This window comes from Sinohyriopsis cumingii, chromosome 13, assembly GCF_028554795.1.
Source record: "Sinohyriopsis cumingii isolate HCF-2022 chromosome 13, ASM2855479v2, whole genome shotgun sequence".
Classification (NCBI taxonomy): domain Eukaryota; kingdom Metazoa; phylum Mollusca; class Bivalvia; order Unionida; family Unionidae; genus Sinohyriopsis; species Sinohyriopsis cumingii.
This window is the reverse complement of record NC_142973.1, coordinates 14916376-14943439: the sequence shown is the minus strand read 5'-3', so window position 1 is coordinate 14943439 and position 27064 is coordinate 14916376. Positions and strand designations below refer to the sequence as shown.

Sequence of the window (27064 nt, the reverse complement as noted above, 5' to 3'; positions counted from 1 at the left end):
TAAAATGGCGTGAAACCAATTATGTAGCAATAACTGACTAACTGAATACTAATGGGAGAGCTGCATTTAAGGGACAACATGCATTTCTTAATTCATTATACTGTTGTAACTCTATAGATAGTTCTTGCTTGATGACAAAGATTTTTTTAATTATTTTTCAATCATTCTATCATAACTATTGTACTTGAAAAATTAATACCATAAAACTGGTTGTTTTTATGAAGTTCTTACATGCAGATATGATTAACATAAATATTTATTGAATTTAATCAATCACATATGCAGACCCCTTCTTATCATATGCAGCCATTCACCATTTCTGTCACTCATATTTCTAAATTAGGTTGACCCAAATGATACCAACAACAATTTTTAAGGGACACAAATCTGGCCTGAACTGAACCTATCACTAACTGGCAATGTTTGAGAAATGAAGTTAAGTGCATTAACAATTTCAGCAACAAAGATAAAGGTCACAGGGATCAATATTTAAGGTGATCAAAAAGCCCTGCATCAATCTTAAGGTGCCTAATTAATAAACTAGGTCAACATTTTCTAAGGGCACAATATCTGTATACAGTCAGGAAGGTGATATAGTACTTGAAGTTTTAAGCTGTATCCAGTAGTTTTGAATATAACGAAACACAACTTAACAGACCATGCTGAAAAGCATCAAACGTTTTTATTTTAATCAGAGGTAGTTGACAGCATTATGAGGTGAGATAGGCTTACTGAATGAGATTTTCATTCAACAGGTCTGAAATAGATGACTTCACACAAGTGCTCATTTATAATGAAATTTATGACATCTGCTGAATAGTTTAAAAGCTCTGATCAGCTAAATATTGAATTTATATGATGAGTTTCATAAATTTCACAAAGCTAGGATTCCACTTATTGCATGACAAAAGCTATTTACTTTATTTGATCAAATCACAGAATCATGTAATGAGACGACCTTGTAATGCACATGGGTTACTTGGTTATTGACCTTTTATATGACATAATAATGTCATTTGCAACATCATAAAATGTTATTATAGCTGTTACATATACAAAAATTAAACCATATAATTTATGGTAATCAAGAGAAACATTCATGATACACATACCGCAACAGTGGAAAGATGATATGTACATTACAATATCTACTAATACCAGCTGGACAAATCTAGTTCAGTGATCTGACCCTCAATGACGTCCAGTCCATATCATATAAGACATAATGATATGATAGTACATTTGTCCAGTACCAAAAACACAAGATGTGCAAGACAAATCCAGATGAGTGATTCAGTCTCATAATGAGATCTCTCTGACATCCAGATGCATCATGTGACACAATGACATGATAGTGCACATGGCCAATATGAAAAAAATGTCTTCACAATAAATTAAACTGATACAAAAATATATTACCCATCCATGTTGAACTGCCAGTAACCTTTCTTGGTGACAGGGAGGTAAGTAAAGTTTCCAGAGTACAATTTGGGATCACTGCCACCAAATATCAGCTCTCCTCCCACAGCTGCACTGGGATCCCTTAAAACAAACAAACAAAATTCTTAGTTAACTCCACACCAAAAAATTCTTTATTAAAATGTTCTGTGCTTATTTTTTTGGATTTCAATTATATTTTTCATAATATTTCTATGATAGTTTTATTTTCCAAATAGGTATTAATCTTTATTGATGTTGTGTACAGCAGAAAACATGATTGTGAATGCATGTCTTGATGTCTTGGCAACAGCCTCCAACAATCTTTGCAAATCTCAGCCAGAGATTTCAATTCTTACTTCAATACATCGAAACAAGCAGCCAAACAATCACAGTATGGGAGACTATAGTAACGTGTAGAATCATTTAGTTTTCTACTGAAATCCCTATCTGTCAAGTCCAAGGCAGGGGGTCTAGAGGCCAAGTGGATGAATGGACTCTGTAACTTAAGGTGGAAATTAAAGGCCAAGAAAAAGAGAAAACAAACCAACCCGTCTGTTGTTTGGCCACCTCTTGGTCTCAAGAGAACCTCTCAGTTAGCTTCCTCACATTGTCCGAGTGTTAGCTTCCTCACATTGTCTGAGTGTTAGCTTCCTCACATTGTCTGAGTGTGGGATCAACAGAAGGTCCAATTTATGTTGTGAATTGAAAAACCTTTCTAATATGATTCTGTTTATCTGGTCAAATTTTGCTAAGTAGTTTTAAGAAGAAACCATTAAAATTATTTTATCATTTTAGTAATGGTTGCCATATTGTATAAACTTTAGAGGGCCTTGTGCAGGATGTTTTCTGTCGGAGTTGGTCAAACTCGAGTCATTTTTGTATGAAGAAACTGTCTAAAGCTTTATTTATTTTCAGTAATGGTAACCATATTATATGTAGCATCTGCATCATTCAGTGAAAATTTTTATAGTAATTCATGTCTCTCTGAAAATACATTCCCAATCAGATTAACATTAGGAATTACATCGAATCCAGCTCTTCCACAGACTTGAAAAAGTATCTCTATTTGCATTTACATATGGAATTAGCTCTTACAGATTACTGCCCCTTACCCACTATGTGGCACTCCATATACCAGATATTGGTTTGAACTTGAGCATTGTCTGAGTCAGGATGCTTACATTGTGGGGAGGGTTTGGAAGGATTTACAGTACTATAATTGGGGAAGGGGAGAAACATAATTTACATTACCCAATCACAATGTTAGGAGAACAGGCATGAGGAGGATGAAATGCTGAGCATCCAGCCTCTACCCTGCAAGGTCAAAAGAACTCTCTGCTCTTATAAAGAGAATCTACTATTAATAGCTGACACGACCAGATATAAGTATATGTATATGTGGAAGGAACTACCCTGTAAGCACCCACACTGGACTAATAATTACAAGAGATTTTCTCAGTGAAAGTTGACAGGTCTTGTGACTGTATCTGGAGTGCTTTGGTGATTGACTGATCAGCAACCATAGGCCCAACAAGATTCAACTCTGTGCTTTGTGACGCCATATCAAGAGGCAAAAGTGGACTGGGCATAACAACTGAGTCCATTATATCTTTGACCGAGTTATTGCATTGAAAAGGAATGCTCGTAGAAATAGCTCATATTTCATAAGCCGAAATCTTCATCATATATACCTACTCCAGTAAGAGGTCAGAGTATGATGACTGGTCAACTCTCTTTAGCCAGGATGATAATGCCTGTGGATTTATGTCCTCTTTCCTTGGTTATAGTGGGAGATAAAGCCTTTGGCATCCAGACCAGGTGGACTGTGTGCACTTCAGATAGATTCAGACAGCACTTACTGGGTCCTGTACCCTTGTCTCTGGAGGGTTGTCTGGGGTAAACAGAGGTGGCAAGTAACTGTTTGGCACTGGAAGGCCATGAGGGGGAAAAAACTTGTTCTCTCTCTTTCTTCCCCACCTGTCTGCAAGAAGATGGGAGAGATGATCTACTATTCTTCCCCACCAGTCTGCAAGAAGTTGGGAGAGATGATCTACTATTGCTCACTCAGCCCCTGCAAATTTTGCATGTCCGAATATAACCACTACTGCATCTCTGACACTTGTCTTCCCATCTCTGAGGCTGCTTGTGGTGATGGTGAGCCAAGAATGGATTTTGTATAGACAACTGTAAAGGAAACTCCTATGATGTCTGTTTTCTGATTTCTTTCATACCATCTCCAAACATGAGTGCAGACCCGAAAGGAAGAGAGCTCAGAGTTGCTATGTTTTTGGTTTGAGCAACTTAGTATCAGATCTAGGTTACAAGAGACTGTGAGGGTGTTATCCATAATGTGATGGATCACTCTATTAATGACTTAAATATGGGAATGACCACATTCCAAATGTGTTTGTTCTTTGCCAAGCAGAACATTGCCAGAAGGGCCAAATCCAAGAGGAACATGACATCAGATTCTGTACAAATTTTGAATGTGACACTGAAAATGTTTATGTTCACCTTGTAATATAGAGGGGATGACACTGATGGTAGTAATAAGTTTGTCAAGGTTAGAAACATCAATATAATAGGTGATGCTGTGCAGCCAGTACCAGTACAGAGAAAAGGTGTCTGGAAGTTGACTTGTCAAAATAAAAGTCCTTGTTATTACCTGGATTACTGATTTCTTCAGGTAAGCAGCCAGATCAGTGTAAAACTCTGAAGGAAAGATGTACGTCGTCTTCATCTTATTCAAGTGGAGCCTTGACTTTGTATGTTGTACTTGTAACTGGCGGTTGGGATGTGTCATACTGTAGGGAAAGACTACGTCCTATCATCATACATTGCCAAAAATCTTCCACACTGGAAAGGCAATGAAATGTGTCTTGAGAAACACTTGTACACTAATATGATAATCGGTTTTGGCTGGCTTGGTCAGCTGGGATGGCATGGAAGGCTGGAACGGGACAAATGGATGATTCAGTTCAGCCAGCTGACTTGGCTTGTTAGACTGCTGCACATATGCGTGTTGAGTGAGCATTATAGGTACATCTGACTGGCTGGCCGGTTCACACAGCAAAGTCAGTATATGACATTGTCACTGATGGTAAGAATTAACAGTATTTCAAAACTGAACCCATACAGTATCTACTGTTTCCAAATGCCTGGACAGTTATGTTCATCCCTGTAACTGTAATTACTTATAACCGTACCATGGGTAGCCAGACAGATCTATCATTAATATCGAAACTGTAGGCCTGTCAAGATGAACAGATGTTTCAGTAACATCCCCTGATTAAGAGGATGGCTCAACTTGTTGGACTACCATGGATGACTCCAGAGAATCCGTTAAAAATACATTTGCACCCAGACTTACAAGTCAGAAGGCCCTGCTAGGACATGTGGGAGTACTTTCACCACTCGGGCTGCCTAAAAATATGGGGGATACACTCACCCATGGTATTATAATTTCTTGTAGAGATTTAAAATTGCATCATCTTCACCTTTTCCATTGCCTCAGTTTATTTCACACAACTGTAATCTATAGATTCCAACTACATGATCAGATCCTGCATGCAAGGTAGGATTCATGATTTTTTCCCCACCACCTTAAAATGCCTGCACTTTTGCTTTTGATAGCTACATTGTTGCAGACGATCTAAAAATACAAGAACAATAACATACAAGGTGGAAACACAAAATGAGATAATGGCTATCAGATATCAAATTATGAACACGTTTCCGACAGATGTCCTAAATCAACAACAGACTGCAAGACAAACGTGATAGTTACCAATCAAATTTACAAGGATAAAATAGTTAAATATATACATATAAAATTATTACTAGGGATGGACAGGTAGGGAAAATTTGCTGGTTGGTGGACCAGGTTGGTTTTCTCCAATCCCATTTTGTCTCATTTCCCCACCCACATTTCTCACCTCCATTTTTATCCACCGTAACACAATGGGTTTATTGATTTTTTTTCTTCTTTATTGTGATGAAGGCAGAGGAACACGACCCATCAAAATCAATTTTTTATAATAAATAGCAACAAATTTGCTAAAATAACTGAAATTTCACCAAATACAAAAAAATTTTGTATAGAATACATAGTATGGTTGGCCGACTTAATGTAAAGTGACTGCTGGATGGCTGACAAAAATAATGGATTAGATTCTCTTAAGTCCTTGACAATTTGCAGCAAAAGTTAAAACTGATGACACCTTGTACAAGGAGTGACACAAGTAAGGGGAGGTAATCTGCATGAGCTACTTTCATATGTGAGTATAAATACAGATATACTTTCTGAAGTCTACGGAACAGATGGATTCTGGAGGTAGCAGAAATAAACACCTAATGTTAAACTGAATGGGTAATGTTTTTATTGAGACATCAAAGACCTTCAAGCCAGGATGTTTTTGTTAAATTTAGTCAAATACTGTTGGAAGCTTTTATGAAAAGTTGTTTAAAAGTCTTTCGAGGTTTAGCAATGGTGGCCATATTGTCTTGTGGATTAGTTTTATTTGTACAATTTAAGTGGTATTCATGCCAGTCAAATTGGATCAAACTCTGTTGGGCATTTGCAATGAGAAGAAATCATGAAAAGTTTTTTTGATATTTTAGTAATGAAGGATTGGCATCATCCAACTGAACGGCCTGTATACCAGGACTCTTTCTAAAGACAAATTCTTCCAAGTGGTTTTTGAGAAAAAGCTCTTTGAAGGTTCTGTCTAGGTGTTGATAACAATGATGGTTGATTTCAGATCAGATTTTTTTTTCGATTGTAGAAAAGTGAAAGGTATTAATGCATTCTCTCTTCCAAATTTGGCGGAAATTGATCCCATGTCTTTAGTGAAGTTGGAAATATCAAATGTTAATGGATCATGATAAAACACATTGCAAACAATAAATGAGACATAACATGCCAAATGTAGGGTCATACCATATATTCCTCTGGTGTTAATGTCAGGTGTGCTAATGAAAAATGAAAATGAGTACTTAATCCTTAAAATTAATTTTTTTTCTTCTTCCTTTTGACTCTTTGCTAGATTTCAACACAAATGTCATTTATCTATTCTCCTGCGCACCTCTTGACATGGCCAGAATATACAGCCATGTTTGTCTTGCTGTAGAAAGTCAAACAGTAGCCAAATAATTATTTTTTGTTTAATATTTTCTGGTTGAAAATATGTATGTACAGTTCTTGTAATTCAGAAATTCTGATTCTGTTTGAAAAACCTAGTATTGTCCATTGTTAGTAATGCCTTTATATCATTTTTATGTTGATCTAAACAACACCTGCTCATGTTTACAAGTGTCGATATGACTGAATGATTAAAGTGAACACATAAATGGACGCATTATAAGCAGAGAAAACATGTACAAGAATAAGTAATTACGATTAAGAAACCTGGTAACTACATAACAGTTAACCTGGGGCTACAAGTTTTAAAATGCAGGCGAGCTTGTGTAGGTATTAACATTACCTGTCTAAATAGAAAGAGAAGATTGGTGCAGGGACTAGCTTCTGTTTCACCATGTTGTAAAAAACTGGAGTTACATCATCAACAGAAATTGTGTTGTAACCCATTCCCAAAATACCATCAAATTTGGCTGCCACAAATACAATTCCTGGCTGGGATGTGGCCTCTGCAAAAGTCTGATTTTTCACTTGAAGGTTTCCAATCTACAACAAGAAACCACAAGTATTAATGTATAAATAATACAGAATCTGATATGCATTTCTTTTGAAGAAAAGGATTACACAGTAAATTATAAAAATATGCAAAAATGTTTTAATAAAAACCTCCAAATGTTCCTATGTGTAATTTGATGAAATTCCTTAAGAGACAGCAAAAAGAAATTATTGTTTAAAGGCTATTAATTTCATTGTACATGTAGTTATATTATCCTGGAAGGGAGGATATTGGGAAAATGGTTGCAATAATTCAAGATGTTGTGCATTTTTTTAATTAATGAAAATTTTGGTTTGTTATACAGAAGATAGCATGTCCAATTATAATTTTGAATTGCCTGGGCAAAATGGACAATAGACTGAGTCCTCCCCTGTTATCTTCATGATAAATACAGAGCTGCCAACCCTCCAGACTAACAATTAGTGAAAAGAGGGATAAAAATGAGTGAACTCAGAACATAATTAGTTAAAAATTATAAGACACTAGCTCCATCTACTTTGGTGGTCAGTACTACATTATCGAAAAATCCAAATATAAAAATAAAACACATTATTTACATTAATTAAATATGCAAATTTATCTGCAGCCAAATTACTGATATACACAAACTATAAGCTCTTTGTCATGATATAATGCCGTGGCAGACTTGAACTTCCTCAATTGGTCTATGGTAAATTTGGTTTCAAAACTGTTCAAGCCTCTTGACTGGTGGTTAAATCTTGGCGACTAAAATTGTTGTAAATTTTCCGCACCTAATGAGGCCCTAAAGAATGTCTTATTCGATATAAAATTAATGTTGCTGATCTCAGAGAAAGGCAGGTTATGTTCAACAATAAAACTCACAAAACATTCAGCATTGGTAGCTTGAAGGATTTGAGTAGGTAAATTCAAGTATTCCAGAGCTTAAATCTGCTGGATGCTGTAAATTTTTCCAATATCTATGTACTTTTCTGCCAGCAGTGTGCATTTTCACATCTTCTCTGCCACATGACCACAGGGGTTCATAACACTGCTTATAATTTTATCTGTCATACATGTACTACCACAATAGTTACACCATTGCATGTATGACAGGTAAACTGTAAGCAACGATACGAGCCACTGTACACATTCCCAATTCTAAAATTTATTAAATACTGTGTGCAAAAAGCATAATGTACATTGACGTTTGATGGCTGAATGCAAGGCCAATTTTTGGTGCATTCCAGTTTATACTTCACTTTTTGTGGAACACATTTCATTTTCCTTGGAGGTGAAAACATTTCAACTGTAGTGTAGCTTAATTATGAAATGGTATTAACCAAAAAGATGAGATGAACGGTCAACAATTTGTGGTGGCTGCGCATGCGTGGAAAATATGAACTTGAGCAAATTCTGATATATGCTAATCTTTTAGTATCTAAAAATTCCTACACTCAAAAAAATGTCTTCATTTAGTGTTTATTTAAAACCATTATAGTTGCTATGAGTATGTACATGTGCCATTTAAAAACAAATTCCAGATGGGCCCCAGTTTTCTTCAAAAATATTTGTAAACCTTCTGCAAACAATAAAATCCAGTTCTTTTAACATCTACTAGCAGTACGGAACTGTTACTGGCATCAGTGACCACTGTTGGTATCACGACTAGCACTGAATGAGATAAAAGTTATTTTATTCCTGTTTTAAGCCAATTAAAAATTGGGGAATTCGTGATTATTTTGCATGTGGCATGAATCCATGAATCACTATCGAGTCATTAAATTCACGTAAAATATTGTGAGGGTTGGCAGGTCTGTAAATGGTATTGAAGGAATTTACTGTGGGTTAATTGTACAAAAATGGTCCCCCTTTGTTATCTTGAAATGATAAATGGTGTTGAAGGAATGTACTGTGAGTTAATGGTAACAAATTATCTCCCTTTGTTATCTTAAAATGATAACTGATATTAAAGGAATAGACTGGGGGGAAAATAAAAGGTGGAAAAAGTATTTCTATAAATATGTAGTTCAAATTCCACACAACTATGCATCCTCAAAATAAATGATTAATTCAGTCAAACTTTGTTAAAGATTTCCTAAGAACATAACATAATGTAAAATATGTACATTATTTTAGAAAAATAGCTGAGGTTCTAATTTATTTAGGAAAAGTAAAGTTATTTTTATTCCCCACAGTGAGAGTGGTATGGGTGTACAGTTTACCCATGTGCTTTTTTCAGTACATCCAATTATCATAAATGGTGAGGTTTTGAGATTAAGTCAATTCACAAATTGTGCTGGGGCATCTATGTTCCATGAACATATTTTTAGTTCTCAATTTTGGGGGCCCCGAGTGGCCGAGTGGTCTAAAGCGCTCGCCGTTACGGATCACTGCCATCTCACCTCTGTCTGCGTGAGTTCGAGTCCAGCCTCGGCTAATGTTGGTACGTGAGAAAGCCTGCCAGTAGCTTCTCGTGGGTCGGTGGTTCTTCCCTGGGTTTTCCAGGGTTCTTCCTCCACCAATTATACTGGCCGCCATGTATAGCCTATCTTGTGCTGAAAATGGTGTTAAACCCTACAACAACAACAACAACAACAACAACAGTTCTCAATTTTGTGTTTTAAATTTTAAAGGATTAAAAATGTTACAGGTGATTCATATTAATGTTTCACCAGAAACCTACCCTTTGTACATCAAACATTGCTAACTGGCCAAAATCTGGTCTCTGACCATTAAATTCCAGATTTCATAGATTTCTTTATTATACAAAGTGAATTAATTTGGTTTTAGTATTTCACAAAACAACAACACAAGTAGGTTACTTCTAGTTGTTGTAGGATTTAACACCATTTTTTAGCACACGATAGGCTATACATGGCGGCCAGTATTAATGGTGGAGGAAGAACCTGGGAAAACCCCGGAAAGAACCACCAACCCACGAGAAGCTACTGGCAAGCTTTCTCACATACCCATATTTTCTGAATCCGAGACTCGAACCCACACAGACAGAGGTGAGATGGCAGTGATCCGTAACGGAGAACGCTTTAGACCACTCGGCCACTCGGGGCCCCGGTTACTTTTAGTGCTGCGGCATTTGAAGTAAAGCACCTTGATTAAGATGTATTTTCAGCATACAAAACACAATTTTTCTTTTTGTACTTGCAGTGACACACTGAACCCTGAACCCTAATCACAGGCTACTTTTTATACAATGTGCAAGTCATCCCTGACTGGCAAAGTGAAATCTGTGTGAGGAAACCATATTTCAAATGTCAGTCACAATGACTGTGATCTTTGACTTTTTGACCATAAAATAAATAGCCTATTTCCTTACCCCAAGCAAAAGTCATCCACATAATCTGGTAACTAGAGATAGTTACAAACTCATATTATTGTTCAGAAAAAAAGTAATGGATGGAAGGATTCACAACATCATAATGATATCTTGTGCCTTCTAATCAGCATATAAAAATTTATATTTTATACTTTTCCAATATACATGAAATTCTTAAAGGACAATACATCTCCCATGTCATGTCCCTGTGACACACCTAATTTTCCTCCAGGATGCTCCCCCTTTTAATATTTTGGTCAGCACAGTCTGCACATATATAAGCTGGCAAGAAGCCAGTGTGACTAATTAACAGTAAATCCCTATCACTGTTTATAGTGTTTATATAAATTGGTGACATGAATAAAAATGATGACTGTAATCAAAGTATTCTCAGAATATGATTTCAACAATATCATCTAGCTGATATACAATAATAATAATAATACTAATATGCTGGTTGGTATATTGTTTCATTAATTTTTTGATGATGGTAATATATATATATATATATATATATATATATATATATATATATATATATATATATATATATATATATATATATATATATATATATATAAATGGTACAGTGTAATGCCAGGTGTTTGCTTGTGTAAGTTTCTTTGGTGGGAATGAAGATGCTACTTTACTTGCAAAGAAAACTACACAGCATTCTAAGTGATCATTCTGACAGAACTAATTCTTGACAATCTCTTGTGGTGTGTTTTTTTATATTTTAGTGTAGCTGTAAGGATAAAATCAAATCATAAATCTACATGTTTAATGTTTAAACTTAACATTCGATTTACTGAAATATAATTTCATTTTAGTGTGATGGCAAAGAATTCTGATATTATTAAATGATAAACATGTGCTTTCATTTTCCTTTACATCCGTTTAAAGTGAGGGACTCCTGAGTTTATGCCAGTGAATCTCTGAAGAGTTCTAGACTTCTCATCCAGAAATTCAGTTGAGAACCCAGAATAAAAATTGTATTAATGACAGGAAAGGTGAGCAAAAGGTACATAATCTGAATATAAGTTGTTTGTTAGCAGTAATATACATATTCGCTAATAATAATAATAATAATAACAATGACCTTATTTAAAGAGGGTAACACAATTAGCTAAGAACTAATCTACCTTGAGGACCTCATACAATGGAATTTATTTATTTTAACTGCATCTCTGAAGCCACTGGATATATTGGGTTTGGAAAAAGGAAATAGAGTGGGCATTTCTAATCTCAACTTGAATACTATTCCAGAGCAAAGTTCCAGAGTATTGGAAACTTTTTTTAAAATAATTCCTTACTTGGTTTGGGAATTTTATACTGTTTGGTAGAAATCGATCACAGGTGGGGAGTATTACCAAGTAGCCTATACAGGAATAGTGATTGTAAATATTCAGGAGCACTATTATTGAATGTCCTGTACATTAATTTGGCTCAAACAGATTCAGTCTTTAATAGGTAATATTTTTAACTTAACAGCTAAATTTTCCTTGCTTTCTTTCTGGATTGATATTAGCCCAAATGCTCTTTTTTGAAGATGTGCCAGCTTTGCTATGTTTTTATCATTTGAATTACCCCATACTGTATTACAGTAGTCTAAATAGGGTTATATGTAACTGTTATAAAATAGTTTTCTGTGCATTCAGGGAGAAAATTTCTTACCCTACTGAGAAGCCATAAACTTGAATTGACCTTTTTACCGATATGTTTGATGTGTTCAGTCCATGATAGGTTATTATCTATCAAAACACCAAGTAGCCTATCATGACAGACCATTTACAAATTTTTATCCTTCCATGTCAGACACAGTTCATCACTATCAAGATTTGTCCTTTCTTGCCGTGTTGAGATAAGCAATATTTTAGTTTTACCAGTATGTACCACCATGCCATTGCATGTGCACCAGTTTTCCAGTTTGTTTAGGCATTCTGTAAAGAAATTTCGAGTTCATGCTTTGTGTTTTGGATGTCTGACAATGTTGTGTCATCTGCATAGAGATCTGTAGATGATATTGAGTCTCTTAGTAAAAGTGGTACCCAATATACTCGTGTATAAGCCAAACAATTTAGGAAAAAATAAAGGCCTGTAACAAGGGGGTCGGCTTATCTGTGGGCCAATGTCTAAACTTGACAGTTTTTAGGTCTTTTTGTTGACTACTGTAATGGCTGTAAATCTTGGGACATGAAACAATAATTTTTTTCCACGTCCTAAGACATAGGCATGTAAAAAAGAGTAACTTTCGGTGACACGACAATTATTAAACTGTCATAAAGTACTATGATTGATTTTGTTATTTATTTGCATATGCATATTTTCTGATTTCTCCAACGCGAAGTTAAATAAAAGTAAATACAGACTTCATAATTCACGAGCCAGTTGAGTTTACCAGGGAGACCATGCTGAACTATAATGTACAGTACTTTCACAGTGCAAAGCGTGCATATCATCACTTAAATCCTTACTTATTCCCAAACATATTTGATGCTGTTGTTGTGGGGTTTAACGCCATTTTTCAGCACACGATAGGCTATACAGGGCGGCCAGTATTAATGGTGGAGGAAGAACCCGGGAAAACCCCAGAAAGAACCACCGACCCACGAGAAGCTACTGGCAAGCTTTCTCACTTACCAACATTGGCCGAATCCAAGACTCGAACCCACGCAGACAGAGGTGAGATGGCAGTGATCCATAACGGAGAGCGCTTTAGACCACTCGGCCACTCGGGGCCCCCATATTTGATGCAAAGTTTGCTTTATTCATTGTTTCGACCAAATTTTATTCTTCCTGATAACATTTCAGCTAGTCCTTAATAGCCGTTTCATTTATGTTGAATCATGCTCTCACGAGTTACTCATTTTCAATGATATAAGCGTCCTACAAATTGAGGTAATATTTTTAAAAAGTTACGATGGCACATAAGCATCATAATTTACATGTTCACAAAGAGTGGCAATAATAAAAGCTAAAATCCTCATATAGTTCAACTAAGATCAACATCAATCAATTTTAGTTTTGTGTTTTAGCTGAACAAACATCATAACTTTCCATACAATGGAAAGCTTAATGTTTCGGTGTCTCTTATATTGATAGTCGGCGAATTTCTTTGGTTTTGCAACAGAAGTACAGGCCAGATAATCATTAAAACTCTGAAACTGGCTTGTGATAAGAGGGAATTTTGATCGGTAACTATACAAGTACATTGATGTGTAATTACCTTTTATTCCTTAATAATAGCACGATTACTGTAGTTTTGAAAATTTTTCCCTGTGACATGCCCTATTTCATATTCTGGTCAGCTGTGGTCAAACTGCAGAATAGCTAAAGATTAGTCTTTAAAAAAAAACAAGCAAGAAAGCCAGAGCAACTAATCAAAAGTTAATCCCTATCCATGCAACTATTTTGTGAAAACATTCGGCTCTCCGACGTAATTCAAAGAAACCATGTTCTACACAAATGTGTGTTACGCAAGCACCAGCAAAACAATAAAGGATTCTCAATTTTGTTGAACAAAAGGTACCAAAATAGCCAGCCTCATGGAACTGTACATGTGGCAACTATTTTCCCCTCATTGTATATCCGACCTTATTCGCTTATTGTCAACTCGTAATGCATTTAGTATTATTTATTATAAAACATGTATTCTGAATTAGTTTTTTGAGGACACATTTGCTGCATGGTATGTTTTTTCATTCCTTCTTTTAATTTAACGATGGTAATTATCATTGGTATATACGTATAAAAATGCCAGGTGTTCTCTCGTGTAAGTTTCTTTCATGGGAATGGCGCTAGAGCAGATGGAGTTACATCATTCATAGTGCTCATTCTTGGGACTGAAATTAATTGTGGATGATTTTAATGCTGTGATTTACTTTTTTCTTCTGGTTAATTTTTTTTAATTTTTGTATTATTGTAGAGGTAAAAAAAATCATTAATTTACGTGAATAATGTTTAAACTTAGCATTCTATTTAGTGAAGAAGCGAATTCTTTATAGTAAAGTAATTATTTTGTGACAACAATAATCCACAGGTGTTACAACAGAACATGTAGGACTTTTCTTGTTTAGAAGAAATGAAACTCGAAGACATAACGTAATAATCGGGAGTTCTCTGCAAAAATTGGAAGATATTATGAAATTGGGAGGTAGGCGTGGAGCGAACCCAAAAATCAGGAGTTTTTTTCCTCCATTCATGAAAGTTTACAGGTATGGTGTAAGGTCGCTTACATCAAAGCAAACTACAACTCAGCTTTTACAGTATTAGCATCGAGCCATATTGTTTGTTCATTGTGTTGTGTTACTGGGATTACATTTTAATGAGTTAGGTATTTACAATTTCAAAGCAAAGTAAAAATGTAATTACCAGTGCACTGATATAAAATGTTCAATGCAATAATGCATAAAAAAACAATCAAGTCAAAAGGGAAAGATAGTGCTACAGCAACTTGCGATTGCTAAATTCTTGTCATTGTTCCATCAAATTATGCACAAATCTAAATTAGGCAGAAACAATAAGAAAACAGAAAATTAAATAAATTACTTTTCAAACAAGTATATACCATTTCTTTTTAATAATCATGTATGCCAACATTGAGATAAGTATACATGTATCTTTTTTAAAGATAACTTTGCCTAAATAAATGCATTTAGAACTTGTGCATCTTGAGATGTCTTGGAGTTGTAGGTCGGCTTATACACGGGTCATACACTTTTCAGTGTTTATACCTGTTCAGTTTGGGGGTCGGCTTATACACGAATGGGCTTATACATGACTATATATGGTAGGTCATTAATAAATAAAATAAACAGTGATGGACTCAGAATTGAGCATTGTCATTAAGTCAAGTTCAACTGCAGACTGCACACACCCAGATCTGCTGCTGCATAATTTGCTGGAAAATCTGGGTCTATGCAGTTTGTCAGGAGTAATCAGTAGACTAAACAACAGAGACCCTGATCTGCAGGTGCATTGTGCTATGACAAATCAGGATCAATGTTGTTTGCAATTTGACTTGACTTGATTAAGCAACTTACTGTGAGAGTGTCAGTGCTGAGAAACCCAGTCAGACTGCCTGTCCCATAGCGAATCTCAAACGCTGTTCCATTGGCCACGTATGTGGAAGACTTGGTACTATCATACTTGTTATGGAGTACTGAAAAGAATTATGAATGATCATCATGACATCACTGGATGCCATTTATCCAATGGACCTTACAGAAACTAGGGCATAATGTATAACCCACAAATTCTAAGCCTTTTGCCTAAGATTGAACATGTCCAAACAATTAATTTTTAATTAACCCTTTAAACATGTAAAGCTGAGGTCAGTCACCTATAATATATATCAGTGAATCAGTGACCACTTTGGTCTGAAGACATTATTTTGTTTTAGTGAAGTTCTAAAAACTACCAGACAATAAAAATTGCTTGATCTAGTTGCAGTTTGTTAAATACTTTTACCTATTAGGAATTATCATAATGCAATATTATTGCTACCAAGTCAATATTAATTAAAATGTAAAGTTTCGGATGTACGCATTTGAAGTCATTTGGCCACAACAGAGATGGTTCTAGAATGTGAATAAATAAATAAATAAATAAATTAATAAATTTGCTTTCTTATTTAGTGATGCTCCCTGGTGTTCAATATTTGTATATTATATCTAATATTATCTTTTAAAATAATTATTGGAATTTAAAGAATCATCAATGATGATTTTTTTGGGTCTTATTGTTTTTCAATTATGATGCTAAAATTTATTAATTAGGGTTTAAATTATCAAACATCTCATCAAATTACATGCCAGTTATGGAAATACAAGTTTTCAATCAAGGTCTATTTTATTTTCAGTGAGGTCAATATTAAATTTTCTTACCTGTTCTATAAAAGTGTTTTGGAATGAATTTTTCACTGTATAGTGCCAGATTTAAGAGCCTGCATTTTTAGAACTGATATTACATATATTTATAACTGTAATAATAATAATAATAATAAATATATATATATATAAAACGTATCACAAGAAGATTATGCAACTGAATGGTTGGCATCAAAAATACATTGTACAAGCAAGTATTTTTAAATATAATACAGGGCTTGAAATTAGCGGTAGTCCGCTAGCCCGAGGCTAGCAGATTTTTCCTGTTGGACTAGTAACTTTCATAATGTTAATAGTCTGATGGGCTAGTAAGTTTCGGTTATCAATGGTCAGCGTTTGTTTACACCATTCCCTAATAAAGACTTGACTTAGCGGATGTTCTGTAGAATCAAAGCAGTGGCTATTGTAAACACAGTCATAAAATATTAGCATGAGAAGATGAAGTCAAATTCTGCCCATGAAAGGTGCGTTTCTATAACAAGAATCCATCCGATTTTGTGCTAATTAATCTGATAATGAATTAAATGAAAAAATAATGCGGTATCACACTTTATTCACTTGACCACAGTAACAAACTACAAAGCAGTATACCATACAAAAGAACATTGAGGTTCGATTAATTAGGAACAATTACCAAACTTACGACTTATGATACCGTAATAGGAGCTGTTAAATACAATGCGCCGAGTGTCAGATGGCTTCATTTGATGGGAACACACCTTTTCCAAGCTGAAACTAACACTGTCTTCTGATGATAATATTTTATAACAGTGTTTACAGTAGCCACTGCTTTGATCATGCAGAACATCCGCTGAAGTAAAGTCTTTGTTAGGGAGAGGCCATTTAATTGTGGGAGGGGGCAAAGATATGTGTTTTGAAACGTGTTTCTTGCTCTGACTTTTTTATATAAAGGACAGTGTGCCATTCCTTTTCTTGCTTTAAATAATTCACATCAGCTATACTATAACATCTCGTATTTCAAAACAAGGCACAATTCCCTCTTTATAAGACAGGCAAAATGTGGCATTTGATAGGTGTTCAGCCACCGGGAAAAAAAAACAAAAGTTGAATGAGAATGATGAGGAATAATTCTTATGATAGGGAAAAGCATAATGGAAAATTTCAGAAGAAATGGACAAAAGACAGGGAATGGCTGAATTATGACGAGGAAAGGAACGTTATGTGGTGTAACTGGTGTATGCAATTCGCAAAAACAAACACAGAAAACATCCAGTTTTGATGCAGGTTGTTTGAACTTTAAAATTGAATCAGTAAACGTACATGAAAGCTGCGTGACATTGTTTCGTGAACAGGACTAGTAAAGATTTGGCAGGACTAGTAAATTTCTCAATATACTAGTCCTTCTGGCTACAAAGAAATTTGTGTTAAATTCGAGCCCTGTAATATTTGATATTACAGCCTTAATATTAGTCCCACACACATCCTTTCCTCCCTCTCCCAAACCTTTACTGAACTTGATTGATGGCTTGAGGATCTAATATCACCAATCAACATCAGCACATGTTAGGGGGCTTATTTACTTGACTATCTTCTTAGGCATCGCAACAATATAACAAAAAATGTGAGTGCTGTAAATGTAGACTGCTGCAATGTTAACATTTTTAAAGTAGAAGGTTTCATAGTCTGATGCCAGCAGATAATGAGAAAACCAACATCAATAATTAATAAAATGATAAAATGAAGGAAATGAAGAATCAGTGAGAGTACAACATCCTAAGAATGATATGAAAATGTTTCCCTTTATAAAATTCAAACATTCTATGTGCTTCAACAGACAAATAATGCACCATTCCTAATATTGCAAGAGACAACTCATGCACCTATTCTATCCTTTGAGAGTCGACTAATACACCCTTCCATAGACTGTAAGAGATGACTAATACACCATTCCATAATTTATAGGTGATGACCAATACACCATGTCATGTTGTAAGAGATGACCAATACACCATTTCATGTTGTAAGATATGACCAATGCACCATTTCATGTATTGTAAGAGATGACCAATACACCATTTCATGTTGTAAGATATGACCAATGCACCATTTCATGTACTGTAAGAGATGACCAATGCATGATTTCGTGTTGAAGATAACTAATGGAGACATGAGCCTTAGTCTCTTATAGTTCTGGTCCATGGCAAGTGCTTGGGAAATGCACTTTCCTCCTACTGCCTTGTAGTAAATAACCTACTTGTGATGCTGTGCCAAAATAAATAATACTAAACCAAAACAAATATCAACAGCAAATGGTTGTTGTTGTTGTGGGGTTTAACGCCATTTTTCAGCACACGATAGGCTATACATGGCAGCCAGTATTAATGGTGGAGGAAGAACCCGGGAAAACACCGGAAAGAACCACCGACCCACGAGAAGCTACTGGCAAGCTTTCTCACATACCCACATTAGCTGAATCTTAGACTCGAACCGCCGCAGACAGAGGTGAGATGGCAGTGATCCGTAACGAAGAGCGCTTTAGACCACTCGGCCACTCGGGGCCCCTCAACAGCAAATGGATTACTTTCAATTACTGGAATAAATTATGAAAGGAAACAGTTTGGTGTTTTAAAATTACACAGACGTAGGATAAAAATTAATCAAATATGGACCAACTCTTCCTGTGGCACCACCTAAAGGTAAGATAATTCAGTAATGAAGGCAATCACAACATAATACTGTCTTGAATATTTATTCTTGGTACCCATGACTTTTATAGATGGAGACCTATTTATGAGCTGGGACTCCAAATTTTTCCAAGTTGGAGTCCCTGATTCCATTTTTTTTCTGAGTTGGGATGGGATTCCAAGTTTTAAACTTCACAAACCCTGAAAACTTGCAATAAACTACCAGTGAAATAAGTAGTTAATTTCTAATCCTGGCAGTCCCCATCTGCATTCAGATTGTATATGTGAATGCAAAGCATTACACCATTAAGGACATGAGGTATAAAAAATATGTACAGAAGTACTTTTTCATTTGATACTGAAAGTGTGTACAGACATACTACTTTACGAGAGAACATTAATTTTCAAAATTTACAACTCTAGATTGGACAGTTTTTTTAAAAAGCAACACAGACCATATAATGCCAACATCTGTGCTACTGAGAATCAATTAGAAATACATGTATCGTAGTTATGCAACTGACGTAAAAATAAAATTGAAATGCTTACAACAGGCAATGTCAGTTATCTTGCACTTTTTGGATGGCACCCATAAATTTGATGAACCAGTGTCAAAAACAACTTTAAACTGCTGCGGTGGTGTTCCAAGGCCAATAACTCCATAGTACTGTGCCTGCATATATATAAATAAAATATAGTATTTTATACATACTTGTCTTAAAAACAGAAATTCATGTAATGAAATGTTTTTACATAATATCAAGATGAAGTACAATCCAGCCCCGTTATAACACCAGTTGAAATTGCAAGGAATTTGGTTGATGGATGGACTGAGGGAAATGGATGTAAAGGCAGGAGACATGGTGATTTGCCTTTTATCTGTGGAATTATAATTTAGTTTTGTAGATTTCATGCATTGATATATCTTTTACTGGCACTAGTCCTCAATCAAAGGACATTATCTGCCATTCTACTTAGTAACTGGAGAATGTTAAAATGCTACTGTCTTTAATTAAAATTCAGTATTTATAAAATTCAACAAATAATTTATTTCCCAAGAATATGAAATTAAAAATTTAAAAAGAACTAACAGACTTGTGAATTAAACCCCAAATAGTCCCAAAAATACTATTACAAGAAAAAAAGCAGAATATTCCAAACGAATTCCAGTGGTCTTCCAACCAAATTCCAATTTTGAATGTCTTGATGTATCAAAATGATTTAATAAAAAATGTCTTTAAATGAATTCACAATAATCCCAAACTAGTCATTTAGTCCTATATATTAATGAGCACTTTGTAATTCCAATGAATAATTTAAATAAATAAATAAATCCTCACAAACTAAAAACTCATCTGACTGAGATGGGATTTTGACAGAAACATGTGCTACCAAAGGTAGCTGATTATTGACAAGATGACAGACCTAATCAAAGCTATCACCTAAACAAAAACAATGTTTCCATTCGTATCCTGGCACTGTAAAGACATAAAGAGCAAGCTAGTTGTTCAGCTTAATTGAGAACAACTCCATCATTGGCTGTCCCCCAAAATAAGGTGTCGCTGCTACTGACTTATGTAAAGACCATTATATGAGAACTGCTTGCCCCCGTCTGGACATGCAAATCTGCAAGAGCATTCCTCTTCGTTGGAAAATGATCTTCTCTGAAGCTGTCCAAAAGAGGTGGTTCCAAAAAGAGAAGGGGCACAAATACCCCCTTGAAATCTGACATATGCTAAGACTGGCATGTCTGTAGTGACCATGATGGAGTAATGTCTCAAAGGGGTTGATGCATTCTTTAAGTCCTTGAATACAGCTCACGTTTCTACAGTGTTGATGTGAAAGCAATAATCTCCCCAAGACCACAGGCCATACAGGATTATTCCCTCAGGCTCTAGATGAGGTCTGTCAATTGAATCTGAGGCATCTGTGTAAAGAAAGGAGTGCAGTTCTGAAGAGTGAATTAAACTCAGAAAACTGTCATCTTTTTTTCATGGTGATAAAACTTGGATACAAATGGGATCCAGACAGACACTGGATGCCTCTGTGTTTTTCAGATTGCTAGAAGTATGAACTAGAGGCAGAATATGAACCCTTCATGCGGGAACTAAATTCAATACCACGTTTGGAGTTCAATAGAAGAGATGAGTAGACTACAATATCTTTTCATCCCATCTGGTTAAGAAACCAACTATCTGTGACATTATGTCACAAGAAGCATGGACAATTCCTTGACAAGTATAAAAATTAATTCCCAAGTCAACAAAATTTTTGAGAAGGGACAAAATCTGACCTCTTAATTGGGGATTTAGCCTAAATGTGCAGAGAGATAGATCTCTCAAAAAAGCATTACTGAGGACATTGTACATCCACCTATATCAGTGTACTGGAAAACAGTAACCACTAAGGATGTTATATCAGCCATTTTTACACCCATAACCCTAATGAAATCTCTGGGAGTGGAAGCTAGGCCAAAAGGATCAGCCACTGAAGAACTGTACTGCAGCAGACAAAACTGCAGAAATTTTCTGAGGGTTGGGAAGATAGAAATGTTAAGATAGACATCCTGGAGATCTACGTAGACTCCCAGTATTTCACCTTGATGGTATTCCCAAGGCAGTTGTATCCATCTTGAAACACTTTACCAGAACAAATTTGTTCAAGAGGAAAGGTTGACAAGTCAAAACTTCCTCTCTTTTTGAAATAAAGAAAATCCGGGACTTATGTCTTTCAACCTCTCTTGTGCACAGTTCCTTAGATAGGTATACAACTTTTTCCACTGAGATACTATCTGAGACTGGTAGAACAAAATGGAGATTCTTGAAAGAAGTGGAGGGTCTGGAAAGCAAAGTTTAAACCCTCCCTTACTGTGTAAAGGCATTGTCCAACAGGTCCGATCAAGCCTTCAAGAAAAGGCTTAAACTGGCACCTACTGGGTCATTGGAAAGAGGGTGCAACTCCCTCGAAATGACTGCCACCCTTCTTTGGGATGGGGGAGGGGACACAGACTTCTTCATGAACATGACAGGCAAAATGGGATTTTAAACTGGGAGTTGTATTGTTTCCCTGCTTAGGAAGAAGAGCTGTGGACCTTCTGGGTGTTGGAGTTTCTTCAGTTTACCTGGTGTTGCTGATCCCTCAAATTCAAAAATGCACTGTACAGATTTGCCCTCCAAAGTGTATAAGAGGTCTTTGCTACAATCCAGCAAACCTTTGTATGTCTCCAAAACAGAATCACTACAGAGAAAAGCTCTGCACACTCTTGTCTCAATATCTTGCACACTGCCTGTGACAATCTCTACAAGACAGCTGATGACAATGATTCATCTAACAGACTGAAGGAGGCAACTGATAAAAAGATGGTCATGCAATATTTTGGAAGCTAGTATCCAAACCTTCTTTTGCAAAGCCTAGAAAGGCATAATGGGAGATAGTTCTGGTCCCTGCCAAAATCCCCTGTGTGTCATCCAAATCCAGGAAAGGGGAAATCCTAAGGGAAAAAATGGGCAAATGGATGATGTAGCTCCAGGCCAAGACCTTGAGCTGAAGAATATAAGGGGGCAGACTACTCCTTCTGCTGTATGTCACCCTCATGACCTTTACACAATATCAGAGTTGGCTGCCTCACCATCACTGTGTGAGGAAACAGATGCAGGTCCAATTTGGGGTGTTCTCTGAAGAGGATCATAGCTTCCAGAGATCCCTGAAGGTTTGGAAAATAGATCTGGGGAAAGAAGATGGTAAACTTCATTTACTTCATTGAGCACCATGCCAAAAGTCCATATCTTTTCCTCCTTCATCATCTGACCTGACAGATGGGATGAAGAACGCAAACAGATAAGAATGGTCCGTTGTAGTTGGTTCTTCCCGGTGCATGCATGTGCATAGTAATTCATCTCAATCATTGGCTGATCCTTTCTCCATTAAGAAAGGACCTGTTGCTTCGCTCTTAGCACTAGTCATGGAGACTTGTAGTCCCCCTGCCCTACATCTTCCTCCAAATGAGGCCAGATGAGTCATGGAAGATCAACAATATGCATGGTCTGCCAATCCATTGAGTCATGGACAGAAAAGGAGACATGGTCAAATCACCACAAGGGATGGGAGTCCTCAAGCTGTGTAGGAGTTGAACTAGAAACATCAAAATGGGGAAAGGGGACAGGCACTGAACTGATTCCTTCTCCAAGATCAGTTCTCAAAACTTTAATTCTGCTCCCCACTGAGACTGAATGGAGACAGAGTAAGGTGGTGGGGTATGAAAACTGTTCTTTCCTTTATACAGACAGTCAAAACTGTACTTTATCCAAAGATCAATGCCCAGTGTTAGTGCCTGGTCCAAAGATCAATGCCCAGTGTTGAGTGCCTGGTCCACAGATCAATGCCCAGTGTTAGTGCCTGGTCCACAAATCAATGCCCAGTGTTATGTCAATCAGTACTTGACAATTGGTACTTGTTCTGCAACTAGGATAGATGATATTCCAATTGTTCGAAGCCAACTAAAGTATCAGACTGAGATAATGTTTTCTTTTATACTACAAGTTACATTGGTCATGTAGGCATTCAACGCCGATTATTTCAGAAAAAATAAATGTTAAAGTATGTAGACATTTTTGGATAAAATGAACCTAAAGGTTTGATACAATACAATTGTGATTGAATGTCGCATGCTGTGATGTCATAATGAAAGCTACGCATACTGATAAACAAATCGGTACTACCCTCAATTGCGATGATTCCACTCGATGAGTGCTTATTTTGACCCAAGTTTAGTACACGGCCATCATTGTAAAAGTCCATAGCGACAGCTAATTTTTGTCTGGAAATTTCTTGGTGACAGCTAAGGTGCAGAGCATTCAATAATCACGAGTGAATAGACTTTGGTTAATGAAAATTAGTGTTAAATTTAAAAAGAACAATTAATATTTAATTCAAAATGAGTAAATGTGCATACATGACCCATGTGACTTGTACTATAATACTAAACTCACGATTAATGAGTAGGGAATAATTTCCTTGGACTTGGGCCTAGTACCAGGAAAAGATAAAGTAATGCAATAACAGCAGGTAGTGTATTACAGCTATTAAAAGGGAAATTCAACGTATGAGATGATGCATCGATTTTCTTATTAAAACATTCATTTTTTCTGAATATGACAAAAGTCAGAAGTCTTGAATAAAGCAACTCAATTCTGGTTTTAAGAACAGCTAATGGTGACAAGCATAAAAAAAATTGGTTTTGGGCCAATTGTTGGTGTAAAGTGCAAGGGCAGTATAATGGTTGCAGAAAATTGGACAAAAAATGCATCAGCTTAATCTGATCTGGAATTAGAGTCTCAAACATGAGTTAAATACCAAAATGGTGACGAGACTTTCCATTAAATTGTACTTTTTAGGAGAAACTCCATTTAACTTCTGTGAGAGAAAGAAATGCATCCTGGAACATAAAGAGTTACATTAAAGCAAAACTTTAAAAGCCACATAGACGGATGGACATGGGTATGCATATGCTGTAATTTCATGTAACGAATTAATTTATTCAAATTCATGTTACTTATGGGATCAAAGGTAGGTATATGTTATATCTGGTATACTGAACTTCATAATGGAAAGGTTCATTTTAGAAAGGGACTACATTAAGCCTGTAGGTAAATTACTTTGAAAAGATTTATATTTTCTGAGCTGACTGAAGACTTACATCAAGATAGTTGCTGAGGGGCTCTGGAGTGGGACCATTATCCTTCTGGGAGTACTTCAGGCGAAGATTCTCTACATTTGTATTGTGTTCAAGCAAGGTCTTCCGCACAGAAGTGAAGTGATAGAGCTTGATCCTGTAAATAAACAATCAACATGCAGAAAGGACCTGTCAGAACTTAACATTTCTTAGCTGTTACCCGAAAGAATATCAAATGCAATTCTACAGCGGTGCACAAGAGTGGAGGGTCTGGCAAGCAAAGCTGGCAACCCTTCTTTTTGTGGACCCACACATCATACAAAAGATCACATCAGGGCTTTTTTTAAAATTAACATTTCGTCTTATTATCTGACTTAAATACCTGCCCATTACCATTACTTTTTTTTATTGAATCAATTTTTTTGCTTCCCAAATCAAATAAAGAATTTGATATAATGGACCCTTCAAGCTTCTTGGACATGTAATACTTGTTATGATACAATGTTTTGCTGTGTGGGCCCATGGTCAACAAGTGGTTTAAGGGGCTCGCCATAACAGATCACTGACATCTCATCTCTGTCCATGTAGGTTCGAGTCTTGGGCTCAACCAATGTGGGTATACGAGAAAGCTTGCCAGTAACTTCCTGTGAGTTCATGGTTCTTCCTGATGTTTTCTTGGGTTCCTTCTCTACCAAATATACTGGCCACCATTTATTGCCCATCATGTGATACAAATGGCATTAATCCATAACGTGCTCTGCTGTGCATTGTTTCCTTAAGGCATATTGGCAAAAATACACATAGTATGTGTGACAGTAATGGATCATAAACAATAATGGATCATTTTTTTCTTCTTCTGTTACTGCTTTTCCTGCCAATTACTAAATTGGCAAGCATAATTATATTGCAGTCATTTACATAAATCTTAACAGAAGTCTGCCTCATGGGGATGCAGTGAGTCTAATTTAGGTCTGCAAAATGAAGTTGCATTCTTCCAAATGAAGCTGATTTTTAGCCTGGATCTAAAACAAGACTTCAAATGGCTGAAATCTAAACAATTACCCAGGTAAAACAGAAATCAGGTACTTCTTTAAAATACATTTTTGGATTTCATACATCGTTGTTTATATATAAAAAAATTGCAAATTTATCTTCCATAAATTGACAGATGAATGCACCCATGTAAATATTACAATAACAGATCAGTCTAGTTGACTGTGGAAAAGGTAAAAGTAATTTTTCTGCTGAAAACGTGTAGAAATAAAAGGTTAACTCGGATTTTTTTTAATGAACTGAATGTAACCGTATATTATGAACAGCTCTGAAAATGTTTTTTCGTGCTGTATTTCTAAATTTTATAACTGTGTTTTCTCATTGGTTTTTACTTTACTTTCAATGTAGGTTGAAAATCAGATGTTAATGAAACTGTATATTTCAATCAGTGCCATACGGCCAATTTCGTGCTGGTGTGCCGTAAGGCTCACACCATTCACTTTAGCTAATAGTAACCGTTTTGCGACAACCTCCATGTCTGCGCTTTGGCCTGTACTCACGTGATCCGGTGAAGTGCGATCCCGTATTGTCCAAATAAAACTCAAGGCCTACATTGGATTCAATATTGCTCTCAATAATTTCGTGAACAGTTTTACATCAAGAGATTATTTTCATCCAATCATGTCATGGAATGCACCAAAATTCATAAACAAGCAAGTTATCACGTGCTCCATGCCTGTCGCACGAACTATGGTGTGAAAAAGCACAGGGGTTCGTTACAAACAAAATTTGGAGTATCCGTCCTTGAATCAGGGGATGGTGGTTCTAACCTGTAACAATATAGCACAGGTTAGAACCTCCATCCCTTGATTCAAGGACGGATACTCCAAATTTTCTTTGTAACGAACCCCTGTGGAAAAAGTGTGAACATGAAACTAACTCGACATCCAAAATTTGTCGTATATACCTACCTTTCAAGTGCATCTGCAAATGCTACAATTGCCAACAGCAGCACCAAGGCGTACTTCATGTCTGAGCTGTTGTTTCAGGGTTGCTGTCTACCTGTACGAATAGACAATAGACCTGCTTCACGCTTACCTACGACTGAGCGTAAAGCGAATTCAACCTTTAACGTTACTGTACGATTTTAGATATCCGAGAACAAGGACACCTAGACCGAACATGTGATTCTTCATGTGATTTCTTGTTCACGTGATCGCTGACAAATAACCTGAACAGGCGAAAACAAACTGGAACGATCTGAACCGGAATGAACACAGTTATCTACTGTAGGTCTATTATTTATTTACTGGGCGTTGTGCAGCGCTAGGCGATGCCCTCACCATCCTCCTCACCGCAGAAAAAAAAAAAAAAAATGAGCACGAAACAACCAGAACGTTTCATATAGTACGCTTCATTTACAGTTTGCTCGCTAAAAT

General features: G+C 36.1%; 1 protein-coding gene across 2 annotated transcripts in view; it reads right to left on the bottom strand.

Moving 5' to 3' along the window:
* Window positions 1–26861, bottom strand: part of LOC149784975 (lysosomal aspartic protease-like) — a 38339-nt gene extending 11478 nt beyond the window's left edge. The window contains exons 1-6 of one of the 2 annotated variants that reach the window (XM_089978644.1): window positions 26597–26861; window positions 24657–24789; window positions 19511–19634; window positions 15471–15589; window positions 6924–7123; window positions 1420–1542 (exon numbers count right to left, since the gene is read on the bottom strand). In XM_089978644.1, the coding sequence (XP_089834770.1) occupies window positions 1420–1542; window positions 6924–7123; window positions 15471–15589; window positions 19511–19634; window positions 24657–24789; window positions 26597–26655 (758 nt within the window). In that variant the 5' untranslated portion in view covers window positions 26656–26861. The remainder of the gene's footprint in view (window positions 1–1419; window positions 1543–6923; window positions 7124–15470; window positions 15590–19510; window positions 19635–24656; window positions 24790–26596) is intronic. The other variant, XM_089978643.1, reaches the window with a different exon arrangement.
* Between the last annotated feature and the right edge of the window lie 203 nt (window positions 26862–27064).